General features: G+C 44.0%; 1 protein-coding gene across 5 annotated transcripts in view; it reads left to right on the forward strand.

The window, feature by feature from the left end:
- SORCS1 (sortilin related VPS10 domain containing receptor 1) overlaps window positions 1-27,962 on the forward strand; it is a 572,578-nt gene that overhangs the window by 515,203 nt on the left and 29,413 nt on the right. For all 5 annotated transcript variants that reach the window (XM_025880696.2, XM_025880698.2, XM_073904224.1 and 2 more), the window contains exons 19-22: window positions 8,933-9,119; window positions 16,929-17,062; window positions 19,212-19,335; window positions 25,332-25,444. In XM_025880696.2, the coding sequence (XP_025736481.1) occupies window positions 8,933-9,119; window positions 16,929-17,062; window positions 19,212-19,335; window positions 25,332-25,444 (558 nt within the window). The remainder of the gene's footprint in view (window positions 1-8,932; window positions 9,120-16,928; window positions 17,063-19,211; window positions 19,336-25,331; window positions 25,445-27,962) is intronic.

The following is a 27,962-nucleotide window of genomic DNA, read 5'->3' on the forward strand; positions in this document are numbered from 1 at the left end:
TATCACCCAGCCACCCCATCCCTCCCACCCCCCACCTCTCCAGCAACTCTCAGTTTGTTTCCTGAGATTAAGAATTCCTCATATCAATGAGGTCATATGATACATTTCTTTCTCTGATTGACTTATTTCACTCAGCATAACACCCTCCAGTCCATCCATGTCGTTGCAAATGGCAAGATTTCATTCCTTGTGATGGCTGCATAATTTTCCATTGTATATATATATACCACCTCTTCTTTATCCATTCATCTGTCGATGGACATCTTGGCTCTTTCCACAGTTTGGCTATTGTGGACATTGCTGCTATAAATATCGAGGTGCATGTACCCCTTTGGATCCCCACATTTCTATCTTTGGGGTAAATACCCAGTAGTGCAATTGCTGGATCGTATGGTAGCTCTATTTTCAACTTTTTGAGGAACCTCCATACTGTTTTCCAGAGTGGCTGCACCAGCTTGCATTCCCACCAACAGTGTAGGAGGGTTCCCTTTTCTCTGCATCCCTGTAAACATCTGTCATTTCCTGACTTGTTAATTTTAGCCATTCTGACGGGTGTGAGGTGATATCTCATTGAGGTTTTGATTTGGATTTCGCTGATGCCGAGCGATGTTGAGCACTTTTTCATGTGTCTGTTGGCCATTTGGATGTCTTCTTTGGAAAAATGTCTGTTCATGTCTTCTACCCATTTCTTGATTGAATCATTTGTTCTTTGGGTGTTGGGTTTAATAGATTTTGGATACTAGCGCTTTATCTGATATGTCATTTGCAAATATCTTCTCCCATTCTGTTGGTTGTCTTTCGGTTTTGTTGGCTGTTTCTTTCACTATTGACTATTTCTTTCTTGATAAAGTCCCAATAGTTCATTTTTCCCCTTCCTTCACTTGCCTTTGGAGATGTTTCTAGGAAGAAGTTGCTGTGGCTGAGGTCGAAGAGGATGCTGCCTGTGTTTTTCTTTAGGATTTTGATGGACTCCTGTCTCACGTTTAGGTCTTTCAACCATTTGGAGTCTATTTTTGTGTGTGGTGTAAGGAAATGGTCCAGTTTCATTCTTCTGCATGTGGCTGTCCAATTTTCCTAACACCATTTGTTGAAGAGACTGTCTTTTTTCCATTGGACATTCTGTCCTGCTTTGTCAAAGATGACTTGGCCATAGAGTTGAGGGTCCATTTCTGGGCTCTCGATTCTGTTCCATTGATCTATGTGTCTGTTTTTGTGCCAGTACCATACTATCTTGATGATGACAGCTTTGTAATAGAGGTGGAAGTCCGGAATTGTGATGCCGCCAGCTTTGCTTTTCTTTTTCAACATTCCTCTGGCTATTCGGGGTCTTTTCTGGTTCCATACAAATTTTAGGATTATTTGTTCCATTTCTTTGAAAAAAGTGGATAGTATTTTGATGGGGATTGCATTGAATGTGCAGATTGCTCTAGGTAACATTGACACCTTCACAATATTTGTTCTTCCAGTCCATGAGCATGGAAAGTTTTTCCATTTCTTTGTGTCTTCCTCAATTTCTTTCATGAGTATTTTATAGTTTTCTGAGTACAGATCCTTTGCCTCTTTGTTAGATTTATTCCTAGGTATCTTATGGTTTTGGGTGCAATTGTAAATGGGATCGACTCCTTAATTTGTCTCTCTTCTGTCTTGTTGTTGGTGTATAGGAATGCCACTGATTTCTAGGCATTGTTTTTATACCCTGCCACTTTACTGAATTCCTGTATGAGTTCTAGCAGTTTTGGGGTGGAATCTTTTGGGTTTTTCACATAAAGTAGCATATCATCTGCAAAGAGTGAGAGTTTGACTTCCTCTTTGCCGATTTGGATGCCTCTGATTTCTTTTTGTTGTCTGATTGCTGTCGCGAGGACTTCTAATACTGTGTTGAGTAGGAGTGGTGATAGTGGACATCTCTGCCGCGTTCCTAACCTTAGGGGGATAGCTCTCAGCTTTTCCCCATTGAAAATGAAATTTGCTGTAGGTTTTTCATAGATGGCTTTTATGATCTTGAGGTATGTACCCTCTATCCCTATACTCTGAAGAGTTTTGATCAAGAAAGGATGTTCTACTTTGTCAAATGACTTTTTCTGCATCCGTTGAGAGGATCATATGATTCTTGTTCTTTCTTTTGTTAATATATTGTATCACGTTGATTGATTTGCGGATGTTGAACCAACCTTGCAGCCCAGGGATAAATCCCACTTGGTCATGGTGAATAATCCTTTTACTGTACTGTTGGATCCTATTGGCTAGTATTTTGGTGAGAATTTTTGCATCCATGTTCATCAAGGATATTGGTCTGTAATTCTCCTTTTTGTTGGGGTCTTTCTCTGGTTTGGGGATCAAGGTAATGGTGGCCTCATAAAATGAGTTTGGAAGTTTTCCTTCCATTTCTATTTTTTGGAACAGTTTCGGGAGAATACGTATTAATTCTTCTAAAACTGTCTGGTAGAATTCCCCTGGGAAGCCATCTGGCCCTGGGCTTTTGTTTGTTTGGAGATTTTTGATGACTGCTTCAATTTCCTTAGTGGTTATAGGTCTGTTTGGGTTTTCGATTTCTTCTTGGTTCATATTTGGTAGTTGATACATCTCTAGGAATGCGTCCATTTCTTCCAGGTTATCTAATTTGCTGGCATAGAGTTGCTCATAATATGTTCTTATAATTGTTTGTATTTCTTTGGTGTTGGTTGTGGTCTCTCCTCTTTCATTCATGATTTTGTTGATTTGGGTCCTTTCTCTTTTCTTTTTGATAAGCCTGGCCAGGGGTTTCTCAATCTTGTAAATTCTTTCAAAGAACAAGCTCCTAGTTTCTTTGATCTCTTCTACTGTTCTTTTGGTTTCTAGTTCATTGATTTCTGCTCTGATCTTTATGATTTCTCTTCTCCTGCTGGGTTTAGGCTTTATTTGCTGTTCCTTCTCCAGCTCCTTTAGGTGTAGGGTTAGGTTGTGTATTTGAGACCTTTCTTATTTCTTGAGAAAGGCTTGTATTGCTATGTACTTTCCTCTTTGCTGCATCCCAAAGATTTTGGACAGTTGTATTTTCATTTTCATTTGTTTCCATGAATTTTTTTAATTCTTCTTTAATTTCCTGGTTGACCCATTCATTCTTTAGTAGGGTGCTCTTAGACTCCATGTACTTGATTTCTTTCTGACTTTCCTCTTGTGATTGAGTTCTAGTTTCAAAGCATTGTGGTCTGAAAATATGCAGGGAACGATCCCAATTTTTGGTACCAGTTAAGACATGATTTGTGATCTAGGATGTGATCTATTCTGGAGAATGTTCCATGGGCACTAGAGAAGAATGTGTATTCTGTTGCTTTGGGATGCAATGTTCTCAATATGTCTGTGAAGTCCATTTGGTCCAGTGTGTCATTTAAAGTCTTTATTCCCTTGTTGATCTTTGCTTAGATGATCTGTCCATTTCAGTCAGGGGGGTGTTAAAGTCCCCCAGTGTTATTGTATTGTTGTCAATGTGTTTCTTTGCTTTTGTTATCAATTGCCTTATATAATTGGCTGCTCCCATGTTAGGGGCGTAGATATTTACAATTGTTAGATTTTCTTGTTGGATAGACCCTTTAAGTAGGATATAGTGTCCTTCCTCATCTCTTATTACAGTCTTTGGTTTAAAATCTAATTTTTCTGATATAAGGATTGCCACCCCAGCTTTCTTTTGGTGTCCATTAGCATGTTAAAGGTTTTCCATCCCCTCACATTCAATCTGGGGGTGTCTTTGGGTCTAAAATGAGTCTCTTGCAGACCGCATATTGATGGGTCTTGTTTTTTAATCCAATCTGATAGCCTGTGTCTTTTGATTGGGGTATTTAGCTCATTTACATTCAGGGTAACTATTTTAAGATATGAATTTAGTGCCATTGTATTGCCTGTCAGGTGACTGTTACTGTATATTGTCTGTGTTCCTTTCTGGTCTATGCTGCTTTTAGGCTCTCTCTTTGCTTAGAGGACCCCTTTCAATATTTCTTGGAGGGCTGGTTTCGTGTTTGCAAATTCCTTTAGTTTTTGTTTGTCCTGGCAGCTTTTGATCTCTCCTTCTATTTTCAATGACAGCCTAGCTGGATATAGTATTCTTGGCTGCATATTTTTCTCGTTCAGTGCTCTGAAGATATCATGCCAGTCCTTTCTGGCCTGCCAGGTCTCTGTCGATAGGTCTGTTGCCAGTCTAATGTTTCTACCATTGTAGGTTACAGATCTCTTCTCCCGAGCTTCTTTCAGGATTTTCTCTTTGTCTCTGAGACTTGTAAATTTTTCTATTAGATGTCGGGGTGTTGACCTATTTTTATTGATTTTTCTCAACTTCTTTATTTTCCATCATTTGGTCTTCTATATCACTAATTCTCTCTTCTGCCTCACTTATCCTAGCAGTGAGAGCCTCCATTTTTTATTGCACCTCATTAATAAGCTTTTTGATTTTGACTTGTTTAGATTTTAGTTCTTTTATTTCTCCAGAAAGGGTTTCTCTAATAACTTCCATGCTTTTTTCAAGCCTAGCTAGTATCTTTATTTATTTTTTTTAAAGATTTTATTTATTTATTTGACAGAGAGACACAGTGAGAGCAGGAACACAAGCAGGGGGAGTGGGAGACAGAGAAGCAGGCTTCTTGCTGAGCAAGGAGCCCGATGTGGGACTCAATCCCAGGACCCTGGGATCATGACCTGAGCCGAAGGCAGACACTTAACGACTGAGCCACCCAGGCGCCCCAGCTAGTATCTTTAAAATCATGATTCTGAACTCTAGTTCTGACATCTTACTAATGTCCGTATTGAGTAGGTCCCTGGCAGTCGGTACTGCCTCTTGTTCTTTTTGTTGAGGTGATTTTTTCCAACTTGTCATTTTGTCCAGAGGAGAATAGATGAATGAGAGAACAAAATGCTAACAGGGTAACAACGTCCCCAGAAAATACACAATAAACAAATCAGAAAAGACCTTAAACCTGGGGAAAAGAGGGGGAAAGAAAGAAAAAAAGAGGAAAAGGTAAAAACAAACAAAACAAAACAAAAACAGAATATGATCAAATATGATCAGGCTTGTGCATAGATCAGCGCCACACACTAGATTTTGGGTGTATTTTGGTCTGTTAGAAGGAAATGCCCTTCAAAATTTTAAAGAAAGAAAAACTTACATATGTTCAAAAATAAGAGTTAATATGATGAAGGGATGGAATATGACTTCCAGAAAGTGTTCACTTTTTTGTTCAGAGAGTTGTTGCTATTCTTTTCTTTGATCTCCTGTTGAGTTCATAGGTGTTCAGAATGGTTTGATCCCTATCCAGGTGAATTCCTGGGACCAAACAAAATCCAGTTCTCCTACTCCTCCACCATCTTGCTCCTCTGATCCCTACTGTGTCTTTATCTTCAGCTTCCTATGACTATACCATCCCCCTACAGCCACAGGGCCCTTGCCGAGCTGAGTCCCTCTGTCACCATTGCCTGGACTCCTTACCTCCATCTCACTCACTCCTGTCCTTTGTTTGGTTATTTCTTTTTTTAAGATTTTATTTGACAGAGAGAGACACAGTGAGAGAGGGAACACAAGCAGGGGGAGTGGGAGAGGGAGAAGCAGGCTTCCCGCTGAACAGGGAGCCAAATGGAGGACTCCATCCCAGGACCCTGGGATCATGACCCGAGCCAAAGGCAGATACTTAACAACTGAGCCACCCAGGCACCCCAGTTCTTTCCTTAAGGTCATGTCAGCTCAGATATAACTTCTTCTGGGAAGCTTTCCTTGAAGTTCTCAATCAGATCAGATTTTTAGCTCTCTACCTCTCCCTACTGTACAACTTAGAACACCGTGGACTTTCTTTCATAACATCCCCTGTAAAAACTTTGTATTTATCTGGGATTATTTCATCTGTCTCACTTAGTAGTCCATATGCTCATGAAAGCCCAGACCACATCTGTTTTGCTTGGTTTATTATAATTTACTTACCATCATTTTCCCATGTCATGCCTGACACAAGATAGACAATAAATATCTGCCAGTTGCTTGGTTGGTTGAGTAAATGAATGAATAACCAGAAAGCCAGTTAAAGCAGGGCAAGTGTGCCTAACCATGATGATCTAGGACTTCGGCTCTCTTGCCTTTGCCCTGTTTCCTATTCTCTGAAAGGAGTTTTGGCATTCCTGTCTCAGATGGCAATTACAGCCCAAGGAAGGCAGAGGCTGATGACTGATGAGCCCCAAAGCGATGCACTGACAGCTGTGTTAGGCTTATGAAGCACCTGAGAGCCTCTGAAGGCAAAAGCATGGCATCTGGTATGTTCCACTTGAGTGGGCACAGCTCCAACAGCAGAGATGAAATCTGCTGCCTTGGCCTCTTGGTGCCTCTGTCTCCTGGTACAGAGGACCAAGCCCAGGGGCCTGCACTCACACCAGTGAGAGCGAGAGCTAGAGCTAGAGAGATCTTCCTAATACCTGACCGAGTACCCTAAAAGCATGACTCCTCTGTGAAGGCAGCCCTACTGATACAGCCATCCCAACACCATGGCTCCCTTCTTTCACCTGTTACATATGTGGGGAACATTGCCAGGAGTGGATAATGAGGAATACTTTCAGGCCAAAAGCCTAGCATGAAAGACAGTAGACATCCAGACAGAACTTGAGAGGAGTTTTAAGTCGCTGAAAGAGGTCCAAGTCCAAGCCCACAGAAGCACAGTGGTGAATACCAGACAGAAAGGGCAAGGCTGGGAGACTCAAGCAAGGGCAGCCCAAGTTGGACTTTTCTCAGGTATGTGGGTAGATGCTGTAACTTGTGGGGGCTGAGGTGGAAGCAGCTGAGATGTGAGTCTCCCCTCTGTGCTCTTGCCAGTGGTGACCCTTACCTGATGCCCACTCTGTCTCCACAAAGAACCCAAAACCCCTCTTTCTTTCTCAGTCTCTCTCTCAATGCCCCACCCCCTCTCTTCCTCGCTCCTCACTTTCTCTCTTTCTCCCTCTTTTCCCTCCCTACCCTCTTTCCCTCTCTCCCTCTTTCTCCTTCCGTCTTCACTCTCTCCCTCCCTCTCTTTCTCAGAAATTATATTGCTTGTTTTATTTCATGGCTGACCCAGTTAACCCTAACTATTCCTGATAATTCCCTCAGACACTTGTCCCAAATGATGCGAGTAGATTTTAAGGCAGTTTCTTCCTCTGTGCCCATACCTAAGATTGGCTGGCAGCACCTCTGTTGAAAATCCAGAAAACATGGGAGAACTGACTAGAAAGAGCACCGAGAAATTGACCAGTCTGATTTGTGCAAATGAAGTACAAGTCAGCAAGAATCGTTGACATTTATATTTATTAGCGAAGGGAATTCAAGTAATTGCACAGTGTCTGGGCTTGTGGATAATTTGTCTTGTGGTTCCGAGTGCAGTTTCTTTCTCCCTCCCGGGGGGAGAATTCTTGCTCATGTCCTCCCTGAGAGTTAGCTGCCCTGCTGTGTGCCCCCCACACGATGCTTGGCCGGGCATAGATCAGGAGAGTAGGTCACAGAGGTTAGGATTTGAACTGCTTTTCCTCTCCCTGTGAATTAATCTTTTAAATGTCAGCATTTTAAACTTGGCCTTTTCAAAAAATATGATACCATATGAACCTTACTTAATTGAAAATACTTTTTTTTTTAGTTCAAAGGGTTTTTGTGTGTGTGTGGTTTCTGGGTTTTTTTTTTAAGGTCTTTTTTTTTTTTTAGGTTTTTTTTCCCTGAAAATGGGAAAAGCTAACAAAACAAACAAGGAAAACTTGATAAAGGATGGGCTGCATGGGAAGGAAGCTGGTTTTTGTCAGTTGAGTCTAAGAAACTTTGTTCCTTAAGAATCTCTACTGTTATTCCAAAACCGTTTTCTTACAGGTCTGGAATTTTAGAAAGCAGACTTTTGTCCTCCCTCTTCCTACCTTCCACTGGGAAATTTAGATGTGTATGATTCCAATCCAGCTGTAAAAGGGGATTGCACACCCTTCACAGCTGCATGGTTTTGACAGTCATTGATTTAGTCCAAATTTTTACAGAGGATTAATTAACTCACATGTCTTATAACAACCCCTTGAGTGAAGACAGTAAGGTATTATTATGCCCATTTCATAGATGAGGTAACCGAGACTCAGGGAGGCTGAATGACTTGCATGAAGCCATGCAGCTTGCTAATGGCACCCTGGGATTCAAGCCTGGAGGAGCCATCTGTGCTTTATCCACCTATAATGAATGAAATCCAAGCCCACAGAGATAGGTTCAAATCCTAGGTCTGCCCCTAACTAGCTGTGTTAGCCTTGAACAGATAATGAAGTCTTTCCTGACTTCAGCTTCCCTACCAGTAAAATGGACAAATGTAGCCTATTTTTCTCTCCCAGCTAAGATTCTGTGAAGAATAAAATATTATCATTTTTTATAGCACAAAATACTGAAGTATAAAAGAAGTAACCATCATTATCTTAAATAATAATAGCACTGAACCCAGTGTCCTATCAGGTGTGAGGCAAGGTGTCTTTTATCCTTCCTTTAAGATGGTAAGAGAACCAGGAATAAGAAGGGGATTCCAGGGTCCTGAACACAAGGGAAGAGGTCTGTAACCATGTCAGGTAGGCTGAATCTTTAAAAAGCTGTGTATGTACACATTTTATTCATGGGGACGATAAGAGTGTAAACAGATCCCTCAGAGAAATTGAATATCCAATTGGAATGGATTATCAAAGACTTAGTTTTCCAAACCTTGAAACTTTTGGTGGTGGGTGCCCTTCAGATTTGGAGAACATCCATCTTGGTAAGCTCCTGTCTGCCAGGGAATGTCACAGGGATTCTGTCAAATGCAGACAGATGCTCCCAGCTGTAGGAGGGAGCCAGAGTCTGCCATTAGCCCTGAGCCAGGGACCCAGGGGCGGGGACAAGCCCCGGCCCCCGGGGCAGAAGCGGCCAGCACCGACTCCCCTTCTCTGACGTTGGGCTGTTTTTCAGGGTGACGTCCAGAGGACACTCATCCAAGTGGACTTCGGTGATGGCATTGCAGTGTCTTACGTCAACCTCAGCTCCATGGAAGATGGGATCAAACACGTCTATCACAATGTGGGCATTTTCCGAGTGACCGTGCAGGTGGACAACAGTCTGGGCTCTGACAGCGCCGTCCTGTACTTACATGTAACTTGTATGTTATTACTGTTGTTGGTTTATGACCTATTTCAAATGTCGTGTCCCTTTTAAAGTATAACCCAGAGTCTCCTGTCTAGAAGCAGCTCTCCAGTTATGTCTAAGGAGATGGGGAAGGAGGATACGAGAGCCAAGTGGGGAGAAAGTAAAAAGAAATTCAGGGAGTGGAGCTTGACTAATCCTAGGATTTGTGTTGCTTGAACTTGTTCTCATTGCACTTACTGTGCCTCTTCCAGGAGCCTCCGACACAGCACCCCTGTGTCTGGCCACTGGCCGAGCTCTTTGATCGCACATGAGTTTGTCTTTTTCTTCTTTTAAGTCAGAAACATTTAAAAACAATCCCCGCGTATGGCTCAATCTAATACATTGAGAATGAGCACAAGTGACGGGATTTCTCCCCATCTGATTATTCCTCTCTTCCCATGATACGTCTCACTGTAAATTACGCTTTTAGACTTTTGCTCCTTTTTTAAAGCATTTCCTGGGCCTTTATCTGTGATGTTTGGTGTTAGAGGGAAGGTGGTGTTGAGAGAGGGAAAGCGCTGCATTGAGAAGTGTTGAAGCATTTGTCCCGTCGAGGAGTATGAAGGTGTAATGAGTATGATGAGGTCACGACAGCTCCTAAGTTACGTGTAGGACAAACGTGCGCCACGAATGCCCCTGGTGGCAGGTGTGCGGGTGTCCCCAAACAGGCTTAGGGCATGTTTAGGTTGCTACAGAAATGCTTTGCTTTAAAATGAAAGTAGCTACGTGAAACCCCAGTGACCTAATGGATAAGGTGCTGGCCTTCAACGAAAGCAGCTCCTTCTACGAATGGCCTTGTCCAGATTAATTCTAAATTCCAGGCCAAGAGCGTTAAGGCTGGGCAGTATTCCATGCCTCCTACCTGCCTCTTGCGCATTGAACTGAGTACAGAACATACCAACTAGATTCCTTTCTCTTAAGCTGCTGTGGTCCAGTGGGGGACAAGACTATTTAGGGATCCCCTGGGTGATAGTTCATTACCGAGGATTCCTGCAGTATCAGTGATTCTTGGTCTTCCTCTCCCACACACTCATGACAAAGGTGCTTTGAAGAAACACATCCTCCCTTCTTTGGGTTTAAGCAAAGCTTTATAAGATTCACAGTCTGCACACTCCTCTTGCCTCTTTTCAGCTAAAGTTGATTAAGCAATTACTATGCGCCAAGCCTTGTGCTAAGCAAGCTCTTTCCATGTATGATCTCACTTCTCAAAATGACCTGATGAAGTAGGCACTATTAGAAACCCTACTTTACAAAGAACAGTGGGGGCCAGAGAGCTTGAATAATGTATTTGAAATTGCAGACCTGCTATCTGGCAAAGCCAGGCTTCAGACTCAGGTCTGCCCGTGTCTGGAATGCCAGCTCTGGATCCCCGAGGTCATTGTCAGTGCTGTCGGTGATGGAACTTGTCTCCAGCAGCCCTTGTCCCCTCCACCCCTTTGCAGATTGTCCCAAAGGAGCATAAGCAACTCACTAGACAACTGTGTAGGTTCAAGGCACATTTCAGAGGCCCCTCTGATGCCGTGGTGGCCCCTCCCCTCTCTAGGCTGTCCTGTATGGACTTTCTGGAGGTGCCTCTTACTAAGAAATAATCTTCCTTACTAAGGAATGGTCAGAAAATCTCTCAGAAATACATCACAAACATTGGTTATTGGTAGCCAAACTAACTTACGGCACAAACGCCAGTACATTTGCTGGGAATGACCACCTACCTAGCAGCCTCTCATTTTCCATGGCTTATTCTGTAAGGGGAGGATTTTTGTTTGAGAGCTGCTCTCCTGAAGAATTACAGTTATTTTAGTCCATATCGTGTATATGTATGAAACATCTACCGCACTCTAACCACGTGTGAATACTGATTTCAAATTCAGCAGCTTTTCAGTCTCCCTTTCTCAGGCTCTCCCGTAGATCATCCACACCTTGCCCTCCTGGTCACCCTTTGGATTCGTCCTTGCCCCCAAAAATGATCGTATCCCTTGAGGACTAGTTCCCTACCCTGGCCCTCTGCCAGGTTTACTCGACCCTGGGAAGGAAACCAGCACAGAGATCAAAGGTTGCTGACGCCAGGACTTCTAAAAGAAATAAGTTTCTTTTTCACTTTTTGTTTTCTTCTCATTAGCCTAGTTGAGTGGCTCAGCAGTGTGCCTTTTACCTTAGTGGCAGATGCTTTGTAAGGGGAAGTTTTGTGCTCTGATTTTAATTTTGTTAGGCTCATCTTGGGTTCAGTGTTTGGATAAGCATACCTCATATAATGGAACCCTTTTCTAAGCCTGACCTTGGGCATAAGAATTAACCCTTTTGTACTAACTCTATCGAAGCAGGATTCTGCCTCGCATAACGATGGGCATACCTTTCCGATGGAGAAAGCAGAGATTGGAGAAGGACCTTGTCTTTGATGCTGTTTTACTCTAAGAGGAAATCAGAACAAGACCATAAGTGATTAACATTCCCCCAAATTTCAAACCTGAAAGAGATCATGGAAATTTTTGGTGCTGCAGTCCCAGGGCCTGGGGGCAGGGCAGGGGGTATTCTTTGTAGAAAAAACAAACCAACATTGGCCTGGGTTAGGAGTGGTTAGGTCCAGATGCTGGCCTGAACTCCTGCCAAGTCACTCCATTTCTCTGAGCCTAGGTTTTCTCCTCTGTCATGTGAGGAAGGCACATCTTGTTTCTCAGAGGTTCCTTCAAGCAAAATATGCTGTGACCCATCAGCTAGTAAAGCTTGCTTCTCCATCATCACAAAGCAGTGCGTGTGTTTCTCCTTAGTGGGTTTGGAGCAGCAACTCTTAGCTCATTTTCCATGCCTGCCCTCTGCCTCTGTCACCAGGACTCCTTCCCTTGCCTGGAATTCTCGCCCATTGCCTGACTTGATGGCATACTCTCTCTCTCCTCTCCAGGTCAGAAAGGTGATTTGATTCCAAATCAGAGGGCTTTGTTTTTCTGGGTTTTTTTTTTTTTAAGATTTTATTTATTTATTTGAGAGAGAGAGACTGAGAGACAGAGAGCATGAGAGGGAGGAGGGTCAGAGGGAGAAGCAGACTCCCTGCCGAGCAGGGAGCCCGACGCGGGGCTCAATCCCGGGACTCCAGGATCATGACCTGAGCCGAAGGCCAGAGGGCTTTGTTTTGTTTTGGTTTTTGGTTTTTTAATATGGGTTTGCAAAGGTCATCAGAAACAGATGGAGATGATGTGCCTGCTCTGATGTTCCCAGGCGTGGACCAGCCGTTCTCACTGGGAGGCTGGGTAATCTGTTGTAACCTGACAGTTGGAAAGTCCTTGGGGACGGGATTTACTGCGCTCTGCTAGTTGGCAAACTAACAAGACACATTGTGCAGCCAGTGTTGCCTTCCGCCGGCGGGGCAGGCGGTAGAATTTAGAGGACATGCAAATTTCTGCTCAGAAGGCTACCCCATCTCAGCCAGTCTCGCAGAAAAAAGTCACTGAAAACTGTGCAAATTTGCAGAATGGGAGGTTTGAAAAAACAAAAAAAAGATGAGACAGATTTTTTAGTTCTTCCCAAATCTCCCCAACTACATCTGTACACAGGTGCCATTTGCAGATGTCTTTCTGTTCCTATCTTAAAGTGATTGTTTTCTTGAAAACCCATGCAGCTTTGCAACTTTTCACGTGATTATTATATTGGCCAGCAAACATCAGACTTGAGTTTTGTAAAGTGTGGTTTAACGAGTCACCTGCCCCAGAATTACATGATAAAAATAGTGTCCTAGGCCTCATCCCAGACCTGCTATATTGGAATTCCTAGAAGTGTGCATCATAATCTGCCTTGAACAGATTAGTATAATCCTTTTGCACATTGAAGTTTAAGGAACTCCGTTTTAGGATCTCATCTTTATACTTTGAACTACTTTTATTTCTTCTAGAGGATTTTTCACATTTCAGACAAACAGCAATGTAACGCATGCACACTATTTAATTTGGTGGTCAGATGAGGTCTCCAAAACAAATGTCAGAGTCCAGAGCAAGCATTACAAAGGTGTGTATACACATGCACGCGTGCGTGTGCCCGTGCGCACACGCGCGTGCACACACACAATGTTCAGCCTCACAAACGTCAGCTGCTTCCTATAGCACATTAGGGCTAAACAAGAAAAGAGGAAGACCCAATTCCACAAGCAATTTCCCAGTTCCCTCACCCACCTTGCCAGGAAGATTCATATGGAATGATGCAGCGCCACCTGCTGTCCTTTTTGTGCATCACAGGCACCTGTCTTCTGGAGCCACTTGGGGCTTGTTCACCTCTGGATTTAGTGCAGCCAGCCAGCTGCGGGCCTCCAGGGGCTGGAGTGGTACTTCCACAGCTCAGCTAGCTTAGTGCAGACTGCACCCTCTGTACGTAGAAGAGATGCTTAAAAGATAGGCTTTTCGGCAGCACGAACTAGGTGTGTTAAGCACCTGAAAAGTAAATGAGTACAAGAGGACAAGGCAGGAATATGAAAGGTAAATTGCGCACACTTGAATGAATGTGTAATGCATATACCTGCAAGAATGAACTCATACAAACACACATATGCATACTTCAGGGCCGACTAGCCGATATGCTGTGAGTCCTGAATCCTTCTTAGATCTCATTGGCTCCCACTCTTTCCCTCCATTTCTCACCTGCAGCCACCTGGGCTTTCTTGCTGTTCCTCAAACATGGCAAGCAAATCTCCTGCTCAAGGTCTTTGCACCTGCCCTGCCCTCACCCTGGAGCATCACGAAGAGTATGTGGTGCACTCCTTCACTTTATTCAGCTCACTGCTCACATGTCATTTCTCCTGAGAGACAAAACCAGCACTCTATCACCTACCGCTGCTTTATGTGTTCAGTGCCCACCTCCCCCAATAAGACATGAGCTCCACCAAGTAGCAGGTGTCCCCAGCACTTAGAATAATGCCTGACATGTGGCAGCCCTCTGAAACTGTTGAATGAATTAATGACCACATTTCCCGAAGAAGATTCCATTTTTGCCATTAACAGGACACACAGACACTGTCCTTACTTTGATGGTCAGACTTTAAAAAATATTCAATACTCATATGTGAGAGAGACACAGATAATGAACCCCTTTAGGATGGAAGTGGCATGCTTAAGAGAGCTTATCTAGTCCTTGTATTCTAGCTGAGTCACTTACCTCCGATCAGGGGAGTCAGAAAGAACATTCCAGAAGCCTGGTCACTGGAACTGAGATTCGAAGGCTGACAGGTGCCCTGAGAGAGGAGTCTATGCCGAAGCCTCAGGGCATAACAGGGCAGAACCTGCTGGAACAAACTGAGTGATAGGAAACAGCAGAACCATGTAAGAAATGAGAGCACATGTAAAGTGCCCCTGCCAGCGCCTGGGATACATTTAGGTGATGGGTAGATACTGACTCTTCGTAGCTGTTTTGTGAAGATGGGAGGGATCTTTTTGAGCATTTGTCAGCTGGCCAGAGCATGGGCTTTAAAATCAAACTGCTTTGGCCCACACCCCGGAATTGATGTTTCCTAGCTGCGTGACCTTGGGAGAATCATTGTCCTCTGTTTGTTCATCTCTAGATGGAAATGATAGTAGTGCCTGCTTCATGAGGTTGTTGTGAGGAGCAAATGAGAATGAAAAGAGTCATTAGCAGAATATGTGGCACATGGTCATCACTCAGTAGATGTGCCCTTTTTTAGCACATTGAACCGTTCTGACTTATGAACAACTACTTCTTATATGGCTTATAAGCCAGAAAATCAATTCTATTCTGTATGCTGGTCACCAGGCCTCTAATTCTCTAAAGAGAGAGAAGCATAGACAAAAGCAGCAACAAGAAATTGCACCATCTGTTCACCTACCCAGCAAACATTCGATTATCTGCTACATCTCAGGAACTATGCTAGTCTTTAGATGCAAAGATAAATATGAAAGACTCTTACCCTCCGAAAGTTTGCAGGCTGTGTTCTCTGTCTCACAAATTTTAGATCAATATGTGTTAACTATCATCATCATCATTAGGTAATGGGAATTTTAATTTTGAACAAGTAGCATGATCAACTTGGCTTTCTAAAAAATCACTCTCACAACAGTTTGTAGTGTGAGAAGATACCTAGTCATTGCCATACGTGGTATGAATGTATAATGTGCATACATGTAAGAATGAACTCATATAAACACACATATGCATACTTCAGAGCCTACAAAACAATATGCTATGTGTCCTGAATCCCTCTTAGATCTCATTGGCTCCCACTGTTTCCCTCCATCTCTCTATGCAGTCACTTGGGCTTTCTTTCTATTCTGCAAACATGGAGAACCACCTCGCCCTCAAGATCTTTGCACTTCCTCTACCCTGACCTTGGACTAGATGTTTTATTCTGGGGGCTGAGAACCCTGGCACTTGGTGCAACTTATTATTACTGAGGAAGGCAGGCACTGAACACATAGGGCAGGAGGATGGATTAGGTTGGGGGCAGGTTGGAGGCAGGAAGATTGGTACGGCTCATGATAGTCCAGCTGTATGAGCCAGGGAAGGATTGGGGACAGTGAGAGGAGCTCTCACTGAGAGATATTTATGAAACCAAGCCAGTGGTTTCCAACACAGAATGGGTGGCAAGGAATGAGGAATCCAGATTGACTTTATGCTTCTGGTCTGGTCCCCTGGATAAACATTGGTTTCCATTCATCAAGACATGGAGAATAGAAAATGGGGCGGGGGGATAATGAATTTCTTAGGAACATCTGGCTCCTAATTGAGTCCCGAGTCAAGTAGGTGGTTTTTGAGTTATGAGCACGTACTTTATTGTTGAAGGTCAGGGTGTGGATGAGATTACTCAGCAGAACAGTAAATGGAGGGAAAAAAGGCCAAAGTCAGTACTGTAGGAAACGCATTTAAAGATCTAGCAGAAGAGGTAGTGATTAAACCAGGTGGAAAGGTAACACTTTCTTCTCTGCCTCATGGAATAATGGTGGGATGACAGATTTTTGCCACGTTCACCTCAGAGGAAACTGCATTTTTGCCTAGGAGAAGTGACTCAAAGGGAAGACCAGGGGTCAGAGGAAGGGCCCTACTGGTTCTCTCTGAAGAGAGAACTCATAGCTTTGTGGGTTTGTGCATCTGATCAAGGCTTCTCTCTAATGGATCTCCATAAGTAGAATCATCCCCTTTTTCAGTTGAGCACATCCAGAGAACCACAAAGCTGTCTCTCCCTGCTCATGCATACTTGACCTGAACAAGCTGAACTCAACACCAAACAGTTTGAACCAGGTGGTGTTAAATATACTCCTGCGGAGAGATACACACACTCTCACACACAAACACACAGATTTACACATATACAGATCTTGAAAATCCCAACAAAGTGTCAAGAATAATGACATCTAGAATGGTTTGGGGATTTGTGCCGTAACCACCACCCCCTGCCCCCGTGGCCACACACATGGAGTCCGTGAGGTTTTCATCATCCTCGTTTACCACCACGGATACGATCTCTTAGAAAGACTTTGCATCTTCCTATGAATCCTCATATTATGCCTCTTCATTTAAGGAATTCATAAATTACTTGTAAGTTTTTAAAGTTTTACACATAAATAACTCAGGTTTTAGGTCTGGCAGAAAGATCAGTAAATGGAAAATATTGAGACACAGTGGGTCACAAGATATCTTTTCTCCAAAGTAGGGAAAGCCCCTTAGCACTTTCCTCAGGGAGTATGACTGTGATGTTTTGGAGGCTTCCAGAACGAATATGTATTCTCTTCAGAGCAGGGAAGGTGAAGCAGAGAAAGATCTTCCTTCTCTATGCCTCGTCTTTTCTCTTGTGCCTCAGGTCCCCTGGAGCATGTACACCTGTCTCTTCCCTTTGTCACAACAAAGAACAAAGAGGTCAACGCAACGGCAGTGCTGTGGCCCAGCCAAGTGGGCACCCTCACTTACGTGTGGTGGTACGGAAACAACACAGAGGTGGGTCAGCCTTCCATGCAGCATCTAGTCACAGCTCCACTCAAACTGGCTGAAGGGAGAAAGGAGGAAAGGGCTTATGTAACTCAAGAGTCCAGGGGTGGTTCTAGCTTCGGGCACAGCAGGCTCATAGTGCTCCAGTAATCTCATCAGTGTGTTCCCTCTGTCCCTCTGTCTCCCACCACGCCACCCCTGCCCCTCACCTCTGCCTTCCTCCATGTTACCTTCTTCTCCAACTGGCCTTCCCTTTGCAAAGACCTTAGCAGCAGCCCGAGCTTTATACCCTCACAGCTTAGCAGAGAAAATGAACAGAAGTCCCAGGATGGAGTATCATTGACCAAGCCTTCCCAGTGCTCGGGGCAGAAAGAGAGGTGTTGAAGTCAGCCTCCTTGGAACCACATGGACCAAGAGAAGGGGGAAAATGCCCCCCCCCCAAAAAAACCAGTAGATACCAGACAGTCAAAAGCAACAAATACTTATTATAGCCTGGCCCCAGGCCCCCTGAATGGATGTGGTCACTCCTTTCTCTCAGCTTTACCCCTTCTGTTTTCCCAAAACATGCCCTGTGATCAAAAGTCAGCAGCAACTTTAAAAGCAGCAGAGATCTTAAACCTCATTTACTCTAAGGCCTTCATTTTATAGATGAAAAAGTCAGGAGGACACACGTGAAGGGCTTTCCTCCTGCCTCGTTCAGCTGCTTCACGTGGAGGCCGGATCCAAAGCTTCCCATGTGTATTTTCCTTCCCCTAATGCCAGGCTACCAGGTCCGTTTTGAACTTCCTCCATTCTCAGAGATTACAGTTTGCTTCCAAATGTCAGTTAAGGCAGTCTGGGCAAAGGCCTCCCCAAAGGGCACTGGCATGAGCTGCTCAGGATGAGAAAGCTTCGTCTTCCTCCAGCAGAACCACTCTCTTGTACTTGGTGATTTTGCTCTTCAAATAGAGTGCATCTTATTCTGACGCCAATCTTTTTCTACCCCAGAGCTGAACGTTGGCTTTAACTGGAGTCATAATTCTTGCACAGGCCCAGGGAGGAAACCTCCCCTGAGCCCAGACCTGCTACATGCCTGGCAGGGGAAGGAAACGCTCACCTCTACTGCTAATTTAACTCCTCTGAAGCGAAGCTTTTTTAAATTTCTTCTGAAACTCTGCATGTAAATGTGGCCTAAATTGGACCCACTACCCACAGTGGCAGAGGAGAAATCTAAGTTATTTGCCTAAAAGCTGGTGCTAAAAGGTGAATGTACTAAACTTTTTTCTATGTCTCCTTTTTTTTTTTTAATGTTTTTTAACCTGACAGCAGAAAACCAAATTCTCAAAAGATTACATTGAGTAGGCTTCTTATGCTGGGCATTGGTCTTTCCTCTGCTATACAGGGAGTTGGTTACATGAATTTAGATTTTTTAATTAATTAAGAAAAGACAGGAAAGAAATGTTTGTGCATAATGAGTTGAGGGAGGTCATTAGGCTAATCATCTTTTCCTCCAGGATCCCGGCGTCTGATTCTATCACAGGCACGACTCCAAATTGTATTTTTCTTTTCAGTCCTCAAACCACTGTCCAATTAGTACTTGTTTCCATAGCAGCTACTTCCAGAAACAGCTGATAGGGCTTTTCAGAGGAGCCAAGCCACACAAGGCCACTCCAGTCTAATGAGGACAGTTTTGGTTTCCATGGCTGCTGTGTTCCATTGGAATATTCTATGAATCGTACCCCCCGGAGATGACCAACTGGAAGCTTAGAGATTTTCAGTAACTGCTGCCTACATCCGATTAACATGAGCTGCCTGTGTGGGTCCAACCTGAGTATTTCTTTGTATGAAGAGACCTGCCTGTTATGAGTAGGTTGCAGATAGAGAGATCTGTCCCACCAGCAAGCAAGACCTATCCATCTCCCCAGCCCTGAATCAGGATCACACCAGAAGAGAGGTGTTCTAGTCACAGGGAATGGGCAGACTCACTTGGGGTCATGGCTAATAGCTCCTTTCTGGCCCGGACTGGAGATGATGGGCAAGCAGATGGAGCCAGTTGCACGGGGGCACACCGGGAAGAGCCTGTGCTGATTTAAGTGGCTGGTTGGTGGCTCGGAGCTCATGGCTGTCTCATCGGTGACTGGCCAGCTGTCCCCTCACTCTGTGCCCTCCCCTGTTTCAGCCTCTGATCACCTTGGAGGGAAGCATATCATTCAAGTTTACTTCGGAAGGGATGAACACCATCACAGTGCAGGTCTCAGCTGGGAATGCCATCCTGCAAGACACGAAGACCATCGCGGTGTATGGTGAGTGCCTGTGCGTGTGAGCCCCTGGCTGGCCCCACGCTTAGGGAGGTAGGGTGCTTGTAGGCTACCAGAGGCCACTAGGCCTCCACCCAGAGAACAGAGGCTGGTGGTGGAGAAAGAGCTGAGTCAGGTCTGGTCTCCTCCTTTGGAAGAGATGTGGTTTCACCAGCACAGTTATGGCCCCAAGAGCCCCAGATCCTTTATTGGTTTGTGTTCTGAAATGGCTCTTCTACTTCACTCACCTGAAGTGGGATAGAATGAGCTTCATTACACGTAAAGCTGATTCGTTCCATTTGGTATGTTGGCGGTGTTTGAATAATGAAAACCCATTATGAAAGAAAATAGTTAATATTGAGGCTTTTTTAAAATTCAAGAACAAGATACCAATATCTAAATATTCTGAAAATCTCTCCCTCAAATATCTATCATCAAAAAAAAAAAAAAACTCTACTGAATGAAAAGCGATGAAGGGCCACACAAGCAGATGTCATGTATCATCCTAGACTGGATATTAGTTTGAACAAACAGCTGTACAGAACAATCTTCTAATCGGTTGGGAAGTTGAATATAGTCAGTATTGCATGGAGTGAAAGTTTACTGAAGTGGAAAGGTAGGATCACTGACTGAAAATGCGGGATTAAAAACAGTTTATACAAATTGATCTCATTTTGGTAATTTTTGTCTGCACAGAAAGATAGGTATGCACTGTTATTCATGGATGATAAAAACGTGAAGTGTATTTATTGTTCATATCAAAGTGGTACATATGCATCACGGAAAATTAAAATTTAAAACAACAAGAATTTAAAAGAAGATAGGAAAGGTAAATGCTGTGCAGAGAGAGAGCAAAAGGGAAGGATGAAGGGTAGAGTCATGATGTTTCCTCCCTCCTCCCCTCCCCTGCCCACTGCCCCCCACCCCCAACCACCTGCAAGAGGCTTGAGAAGCCCAAACAGTAACTGAAAGCAAACCAGGGCCATGGTTTTCCTAACAAGGTCCCATCAATGAGGAGACCTCTGAGCCAGGTGGACAAAATGGAGGAGAGCTTCTGCTTCTCTTTCCTTCTGCATCTCCTTTCTATACTCTGGGAATGCACTAAATCCTCACAACAACCCTAGCATAGGGTAGGTGATGTTATTACTCTTGGTCCTTCAGCAGGGCACGTAACTTGCCCCAGCTTATATGTGGTGGAGCTGGGCTTCTAACCCAGCCCATCTAGACCCAGGGCCCATGCTCTGCAATAACCCCACTAACCAGTTTTCATGGCTGTTCCATGTGAGGCTCTCTCTCTCCTCTCTCTTCTCTCTCTCTCTCCTTCCTGGCTGTTGTGGGCATCATGACCCATGACTCCCCACATGTGTCCTCTTGGTTAAGCCAAGCAGCAGCCTCATCAGAACCATGGAGAGAATGTTAAACCTAGAAAGTCTTTGGGCTTATGTGGCCCATCCCATCATCTCCCAGATAGGAAATTGTGGCTCAGAAGTGGGAAATCTCTGGTTTCGAGTCATCCAGCTCTTCAGTGACAGCTCCAGTAATAATAATAACAGCGATGGTAGTGATAGAAATTAACATTGACAAAGCCCTTACTAGCATCTCTTCTAAGCCCTCGATAAATATGTTTCCTTGAATCCTCTGAGCAGACTTATGAGAAATATGCTATTTTTACTCCTATTTTGCAAATGAGAAAATATGAAATAACTATAATAAACAGAGCCTAGGAATTGAATCCAGAAGGAGTGTCTCTAACCACCTCGCACTCCCTCTCCAGGCTTACCTATTCCTCTTCTAAAATATCTTGAACAGTGTCATCCAAGAGTGGATCACTCTCCATCCAGTGAATTAGTGAGTTACTTTCACCAAAAATGGTCTCTTCATCCAAAGCTTGAGCAAGGAGGTGGTCTTCCCTCCGCTAACCAAATTTCTGAGCAAACATCCTTAATTTGTCTACAGTTAGATGAAGTGTCAGTTTCATATATATCACTAGAACATTTTAATGACATGTGTGACCTATTAAAGACAAATTATGTCACACAGAGTTCAACGGGCAAGATTGAACTCAACTGAAACAAATGTTGAATATTTTTAAACTCTGGGATGACCTAATGGAAAAGTACGGGAGGAATTTGGGGGTGAGGGGATTATCAATGTGATTAGACCATCCGTGTTTGTTAATTGTGCTTCTGGAAATTAGGCTCCTACCCTCCAGGAGACAGAGGGCCTTTCTTCCTTCCTCCATTTCTTTCCTTTTCTTTCCTTGCTCTCATAGTATACATGGCAATAGTATATCGATCTTATTCTTTTATTGAGATACAGTGATACAGTCGACCTACAACACTATATCAGTCTCAGGTGTACAACATAATGATTCAGTATTTGCATATATTGTGAAATGATTACCACAAATCTAGTGACCCTCCAGCCCTGTATGTAGTTACAATTCTTTTTTCCTTTGTGATGAGAACTTTTAAGATCTACTCTCTTAACAATTTTCAAACTTACAGTACAGTATTAATAATTATAGTCACAAATAAGCTGTGACTTACTTATTTTATATCTAGAAGTCTGTACCTTTTGACCCTTTCACCCATTTTGCCCACCTTCCAACCCCTGCCTCTAGCAACCACCAATCCTCTGTATCTGAGGTTTTGTTTTTGCTTTTGTTTTTCGAGTCCACATATAAGTGAGATTGTATAATATTTGTCTTTCTCTGACATAGTCCACTTAGCACAAGTCCCTTAGCGTCCCTCCATGCTGTCACAAATGGCAGGATTTCTTTCTTTTATGGCTGAATAATATTCCATTGTGTGTCTGTACCACACTTTCTTTATCCATTCATCTGTCTACGGACAATTAGGTCATTTCCATATCTTGGCTATTGTGAATAATGCAGCAGTGAACGTGGGGAGGCAGATATCTCTTCAAGTTAGTATTTTTGTTTCTTTCTAGTAAATACGCAGAAGGGGAGTTCTGGATGATATGGTAGTTCTATTTTTAATTTTTTGAGGAACCTCCATACTCTTTTTCTATCTTTCTTGATGGTTATACTTCAAAGAGATGCCTCCCAGGTTCCTGACAGAGACATTCCTGGGTTGGAGAAGGTGTGTATCTCAGAAGAGCAGAGAAGGAATTTACAATTGCAGGTTTTCTAAAGTAAATGCTCTAAGTAAAGAGACATCAGAGGCCTGCGGTCAGGAAGAAACTTGTCTAAAATTTAGTTAAGCTGAGGGGAACAGTAAGGCCCTCATGGTCAGAATGCAGGAAGCATTATATTTGGGAAATTGACGGGGGAAAAACTGTCCACCCAAAGCCACAAAATAAACTGCAGGAAAGAAAATCTAGTTAATCTAGTTTGAATTGTTTTCCTTAATTTGCTTCAGGGCACAGGTTTGCTTTTAAATACAAAAAAGAAAATGTAAATGTGTAGAATTCATCTGCCTCAGCAGCTGCAAATACACACACACACACACACAAATATAGTTGGCCCTTGAGTAACACAGGTTTGAACTGCAAGGATCCTCTTATACATGGAATTTTTGTACTGTACATTTACAGTACAGGACTATAAATGTATTTTCTCTTACTTATGATTTTCTTAATAACATTTTCTTTTCTCTAGTTTTACTTTATTGTAAGAATACTGTATGTGAAAACTAACATACAAAATACATGTTAATTGACTCTGTTATCAGTAAGTCTCCTGGTCCACAGTATGCTATTAGTAGTTAAGCTTTTGGGGAGTCAAAAATTAAATATGGGTTTTCAACTACGAGGGTAAGGGATGGCATCCTAAACTACACATGGTTCAAAGCTCAACTGTGTGTGTGTGTGTGTGTGTGTGTGTGTGTGTGTTTATTACTGGTATTTACCTTTTTTAGTGCTCCCACATGCACCTGTTTGTTGAGTAAACTTAAGTATAACACTCCTGTGTCCTGCTACTGAGCTTGCTAAGTTATTACAGAGAGAGCCACATTATTTTTCTATTTGTGTCTTTTTATTAAGATAAGCAGCTTCCCTTATAGATGAAATTTCTACAGTTTGGTAAGAGGTTCAGGGAAAGTGAAAATGACATCAATTTATATCTTTAAAGTGAAAAGTTAGGACTCAGTGGCTGATTCCTTGGCTGATTCCCATTTGCCATGCTATTAATTAAGATGAATTTCATTATTCTACATCAGAACTGAAGTGATGTTCACATAGGTGACCAGTGTCTCATAAAATAGTCAAGCTGTGAAAAATACGTCTTTGAAATAGGTGACTGCCATAATACACCCCTTGTAATTTAAGAGTCTTCAAAGCCTGCGTCTGATAAGTCTTTAGCATTGTTAGGAAATGTGCAAGTGGGCTTTTATGTTTCCTGAATGTATAATCAGCATTATGGATGTCACTGAGCCCCTACTGAAACATGAAGACATGCTTTAAACAAGAAAGAAAGGTTTGTTGAATAAGTAAATGCATAAATTACAGAGAGCCTCCAGTGTTATGTATTTATTTATTTAACAAATTTATTAATTAGATGACTAGCTAATAATTGAAAACCTACCATTTGCTGGGTACCATCCCACAGGGCCAGGAACGTGACCTTCCTGTCCTCATTGACCTTAGGTCTCAGTGTGGGAGACAGACAGTAAAAGAAGAATTTAAGTGGCAAGGAGTGCAGATGACAAATAGGGTCATATAATGAAGGGTATCTGAGGTAGCAGAAAGGAAGGTAACTCAGTTTGCTAGTGGCCGAGTTTCTCCTGGGAGAGACTGATGCGTGATGAGAAGGAGCCGACTGTGCCGTGTCTGGGGAAGTGGAATGTGCTTATGAGGGAAGGAGCATGGCAGCCCGGAGGGGTCCTGGAGCACAGAGGAGCGTGGAGTAGGCAGTAGGGCAAGTCTGCCCTGGGTTCTATGGGATGATGAAGGCCGTGGTTAAGAAGCTGCTTTTTTTTTTTTTTTTTTTTTTTTTTTTTTTTTTTTTTTTTTTTTTTTCCTAAAAGCCACCAGCAGGTTTTAGGGCGGTAACATGACCCGACTTGTCCGGGGCTGAGTTCCCCAGGGCTGGGCTCTGAAACCCATCACTGTCTTGGGCCAAGGCCACACCTCCCAGGTGCTGACCACAGCCACTGACCGGATGTGACAGGCATATTAAGGCAGACTCATCCCTGGCACGCAGGGGGCTCCTCCGTTGCTGCGGTGGGTCAAGGACTCCCTGACAGTCCTGCCGGACCTTCCTCACACTGCAGGGCAAGCCTCCCTCCCTTCCACAAGTGTCACGTATGCCTCTCAGTGCTGCAGTGCTCCTCGCTCCTCAGCCTCCCCATCTTCTCCTCCTAACACCCTTGCTTTTGCAATCCCATCCTACCTTCGGGAGGACCAAGACGAACTCAAAGGCTGCAAAGACAATTAACAAATTCTTTGAGTTAAGGAGCTTAAAATTCCATGAAGTAAAGCTTCCATACAAGCAAAACATAGCAACAGAATGACTCTAGTAATAATTATCATCATGTAATCATATAATTATACAATCATAATGATAATGGGAATGTGTGCAAGACACAGTAGTGCCATGGAAAAGAACTTTGAACCATGGTGGGGAAGAGTATGCCATCGCTAAGTGCTCGAACTAGAGCTTGAACGCTCTGTGCGTGGCAGAGAGAAAGGATGCACATTCTGTGGGAGAGACAGTGTGCGCAGGGGCCCAGGGTCAGGAGCCTGCGGTGCATCCAGGGCCCTCCGGGGCTCTAGTGTCCTCGAGTGCTCAGTCTAGAACCGGGACCAGTGAGCAGAGGCTGCAGAACGAGGCATGGGCCAGACCTATGGCTCTGGTTTAGAAAACGAGGGCTGGGAGAGACAGCAGATTGCAGATGGGATAGCAGATTTGTCTTCTAGAAGGCTCTCTTTGGTGAGTGGGGAGGAAAAGGGCCCTTTGTTAAGGCTTTGCATGCAATATATAACATACTTTTGAGGAAACTGTTGGACTCTGGGTAATCAACCTACTGTTGTATCCCCAGAGGAATTCCGATCCCTTCGCCTGTCCTTCTCTCCGAACCTGGACGACTACAACCCTGATATCCCTGAGTGGAGGAGGGACATCAGCCGAGTCATCAAAAAATCCCTGGTGGAAGTGAGTGCAGACAGTTCCTTCTCTTGTGTGGGGCACATTCTCTCTCTGTCCTCCACGAGCTGCACGGTGAGGGACCCTTGGGCCAAGAGCTGCCAGGAAATAGCTGGCACCCCTGGGAGATCTGCTGGCCACCTGCTGTCTGCACTGCTGATCCCCACATGGGCAGACACAGCATAGGTGCTCTGGGTGGGGGGCTGAAACTGGGAACAAACACACAGTCCTTGCACCTCGCGATACTTTTCTTCCACTTAGAGAAGAAACACATGGAAATTTGTGACCGTCCTCTTCATACGGCAGGGTTCATGCTCAGGTCACTAGCAAGTGCAAAGTCAGCCACCGTGCCCAATACTGAAGGGACACGGCGAGAATACAGTTCACAAGAGCAGCCCTGGGCTCCAGCCTCGCAGGCGTGAGCACAGTACGTGATGGTCAGTCATCTCTCTCTGTCCCTGTTCTTTCAAAGGCATGTCTCTGCTGCCACAGCCCCAAGAGGAAGGTATTATTGCAGGCAAAGCAACTGAGGTTCAGAGAGGTTAAATAACTTGCTTAGGTCTCACAGCTGGTAATTGATGAAAGTAGTGAATTGAAGCAAAAGGTCTGAGTCCAGGGTCTGGGTTTGTACGTATAAAACATGGCCCCCTGTGGTTTCTGGGAGAACAGCGAGGTGGTGAGGTTTATCCCCGTCTGAGTAAGTATCACTGATAGTTTGAGAAAACACTTTCTTTTAGGCACATCACCCCCTGCAAACACACAATTTCATGAGTGAACAGAGGAATGGAATATCTGCTTGTGGAGCTGCTCGGATTTATTGTACAAACCCAGAAAATCAGAGATGAGCTCCCTCTCCCCAGGGCATCTTCTTAGCCTAACAGGAAAATCAGTGTAGGGTGTTTTATACATTATCTCCGGTACCCAGCACATGATGCCTTGTGACACAAAGTGCTGATGGGATAAAAGCATTCAGGTGCCGCTTGCTCAGAAAACAGATCTCACATTCAGCCTGTTGGCAAAGGGCTGGCCTTCCCCATACTCAGGCCATTATCTGTGTTGATATTGATTTAGCACCTACAGTACTCCCAAGACTCTTCTCAGTGATTTGCATTTTTTAGCACATTTAATCACAAAAGAAGTAGCTTATGATGTAGCTAATATAATCATTCCCATTTTACAGATGAGGAAACTGAACATAGAGACTTCATGTGCTCTGGCCCCGGCCACACTGTTAAAAGTCAAACTCTGGAGTCAGACTGCCCTCGTGGTTTCCTAACCTCTCCATCCTGTGGCCATCCTTTGCTTCCTCCCATGGAATAACAGGGACACAAGGAGCAGTGGGGGTGGAGAATGCTGTCTTCACCTCTGTGTAAATGCCACCTCACCTTTGTCTTCATGACTCAGTGTCCACGACCGCCGGGTGGCTAAACATCAGGGCCACCAGGGGGCGCATCGACTAGCCCACAGGCCTCTCTGGAATAGATCCTTCTGCCCTTGGACCTGTTTGTCCCTGGTGTGACTATGGGTTTCTCTCCTCTGCTGTCCAAGAGAGAGGACTACACCCCTCAATGAGTCCACAGCCCCCTCCCTTCCGCCTGTAGTGTTCTAGGGATCCGCGACCCTATAGACCTCCAGGTAGCTGCCCGATTCCCCCAGCTGATTTATCAACCAAGCATTAGCCCTGCAGTGACCAACCTTCCAGGCGGCGTTCTCTTCACATTGATAGTCTAGGGATCACATCCCCTGGGCCTCTACCTTTCCACCAGCTGTCCAGAAGGCTAGAAATTACTGCTTATCAGTATTTCCAGGCTACTGCATAGCATAATCAGCTAAAGGCAGAATAAACCGTTTGGATCCACATTTCTCAGCACAGGGTGTGATAGGGTGGAGGGGTTGATCCCTTACAGTTTCAAAGGCTCCTTGTTTACCCCATCTCAGGAGGCAGCTGACCCGTCCCTGGTTCCTGGAATCCCACCCTGTCTCTGAGATGAGCAGTTACACTTGGCTACTTCCTTAAGCCCTGAGGTACCTACTGTCAAGCGGACTCAAATAAACCCTACAAGAGTTCCAACTTGAGGTCAATATATTTGCAGTTTTCTTCCTTTTTACTGTGTAACAAAACGGGATATAAAAGCAGTTACCTTTACCTCATCAAATGGGGCTTTTCTATTGAATTTCACAATGAAATCTTTAATCAGATATCATTCAATTAACATTTTTGTACATAATGAGGATGATTCAGATATAATCTCTGAGTTTAAAATCTGGGAGGGCCATAAAACAGTTTGTTAGCTGTGACCCAGGCTACTGAGTGCTAAGTATCAGGTGAAGGGAGGCTGACCTCCTGAGATGGGGTAAACAAGGGCTTCATGGTCAGACCCAAGTTCCAAGCTCAGTGTCCCCATGCGCTACCTAGATGGCCTTAAGCCACTGTTGAACCTTCTTGCATCTGCCATCTGTCCAGCAGAAAGAGAGATGCTGCACCCACCTCCCTCAGGGAGAAATCACTGTCTTAGCCCCTAGGAGT

This window comes from Callorhinus ursinus, unplaced genomic scaffold (assembly GCF_003265705.2).
Source record: "Callorhinus ursinus isolate GAN/ISIS: 27379988/994484 unplaced genomic scaffold, GSC_fseal_2.0 scaffold20, whole genome shotgun sequence".
Lineage (NCBI taxonomy): Eukaryota > Metazoa > Chordata > Mammalia > Carnivora > Otariidae > Callorhinus > Callorhinus ursinus.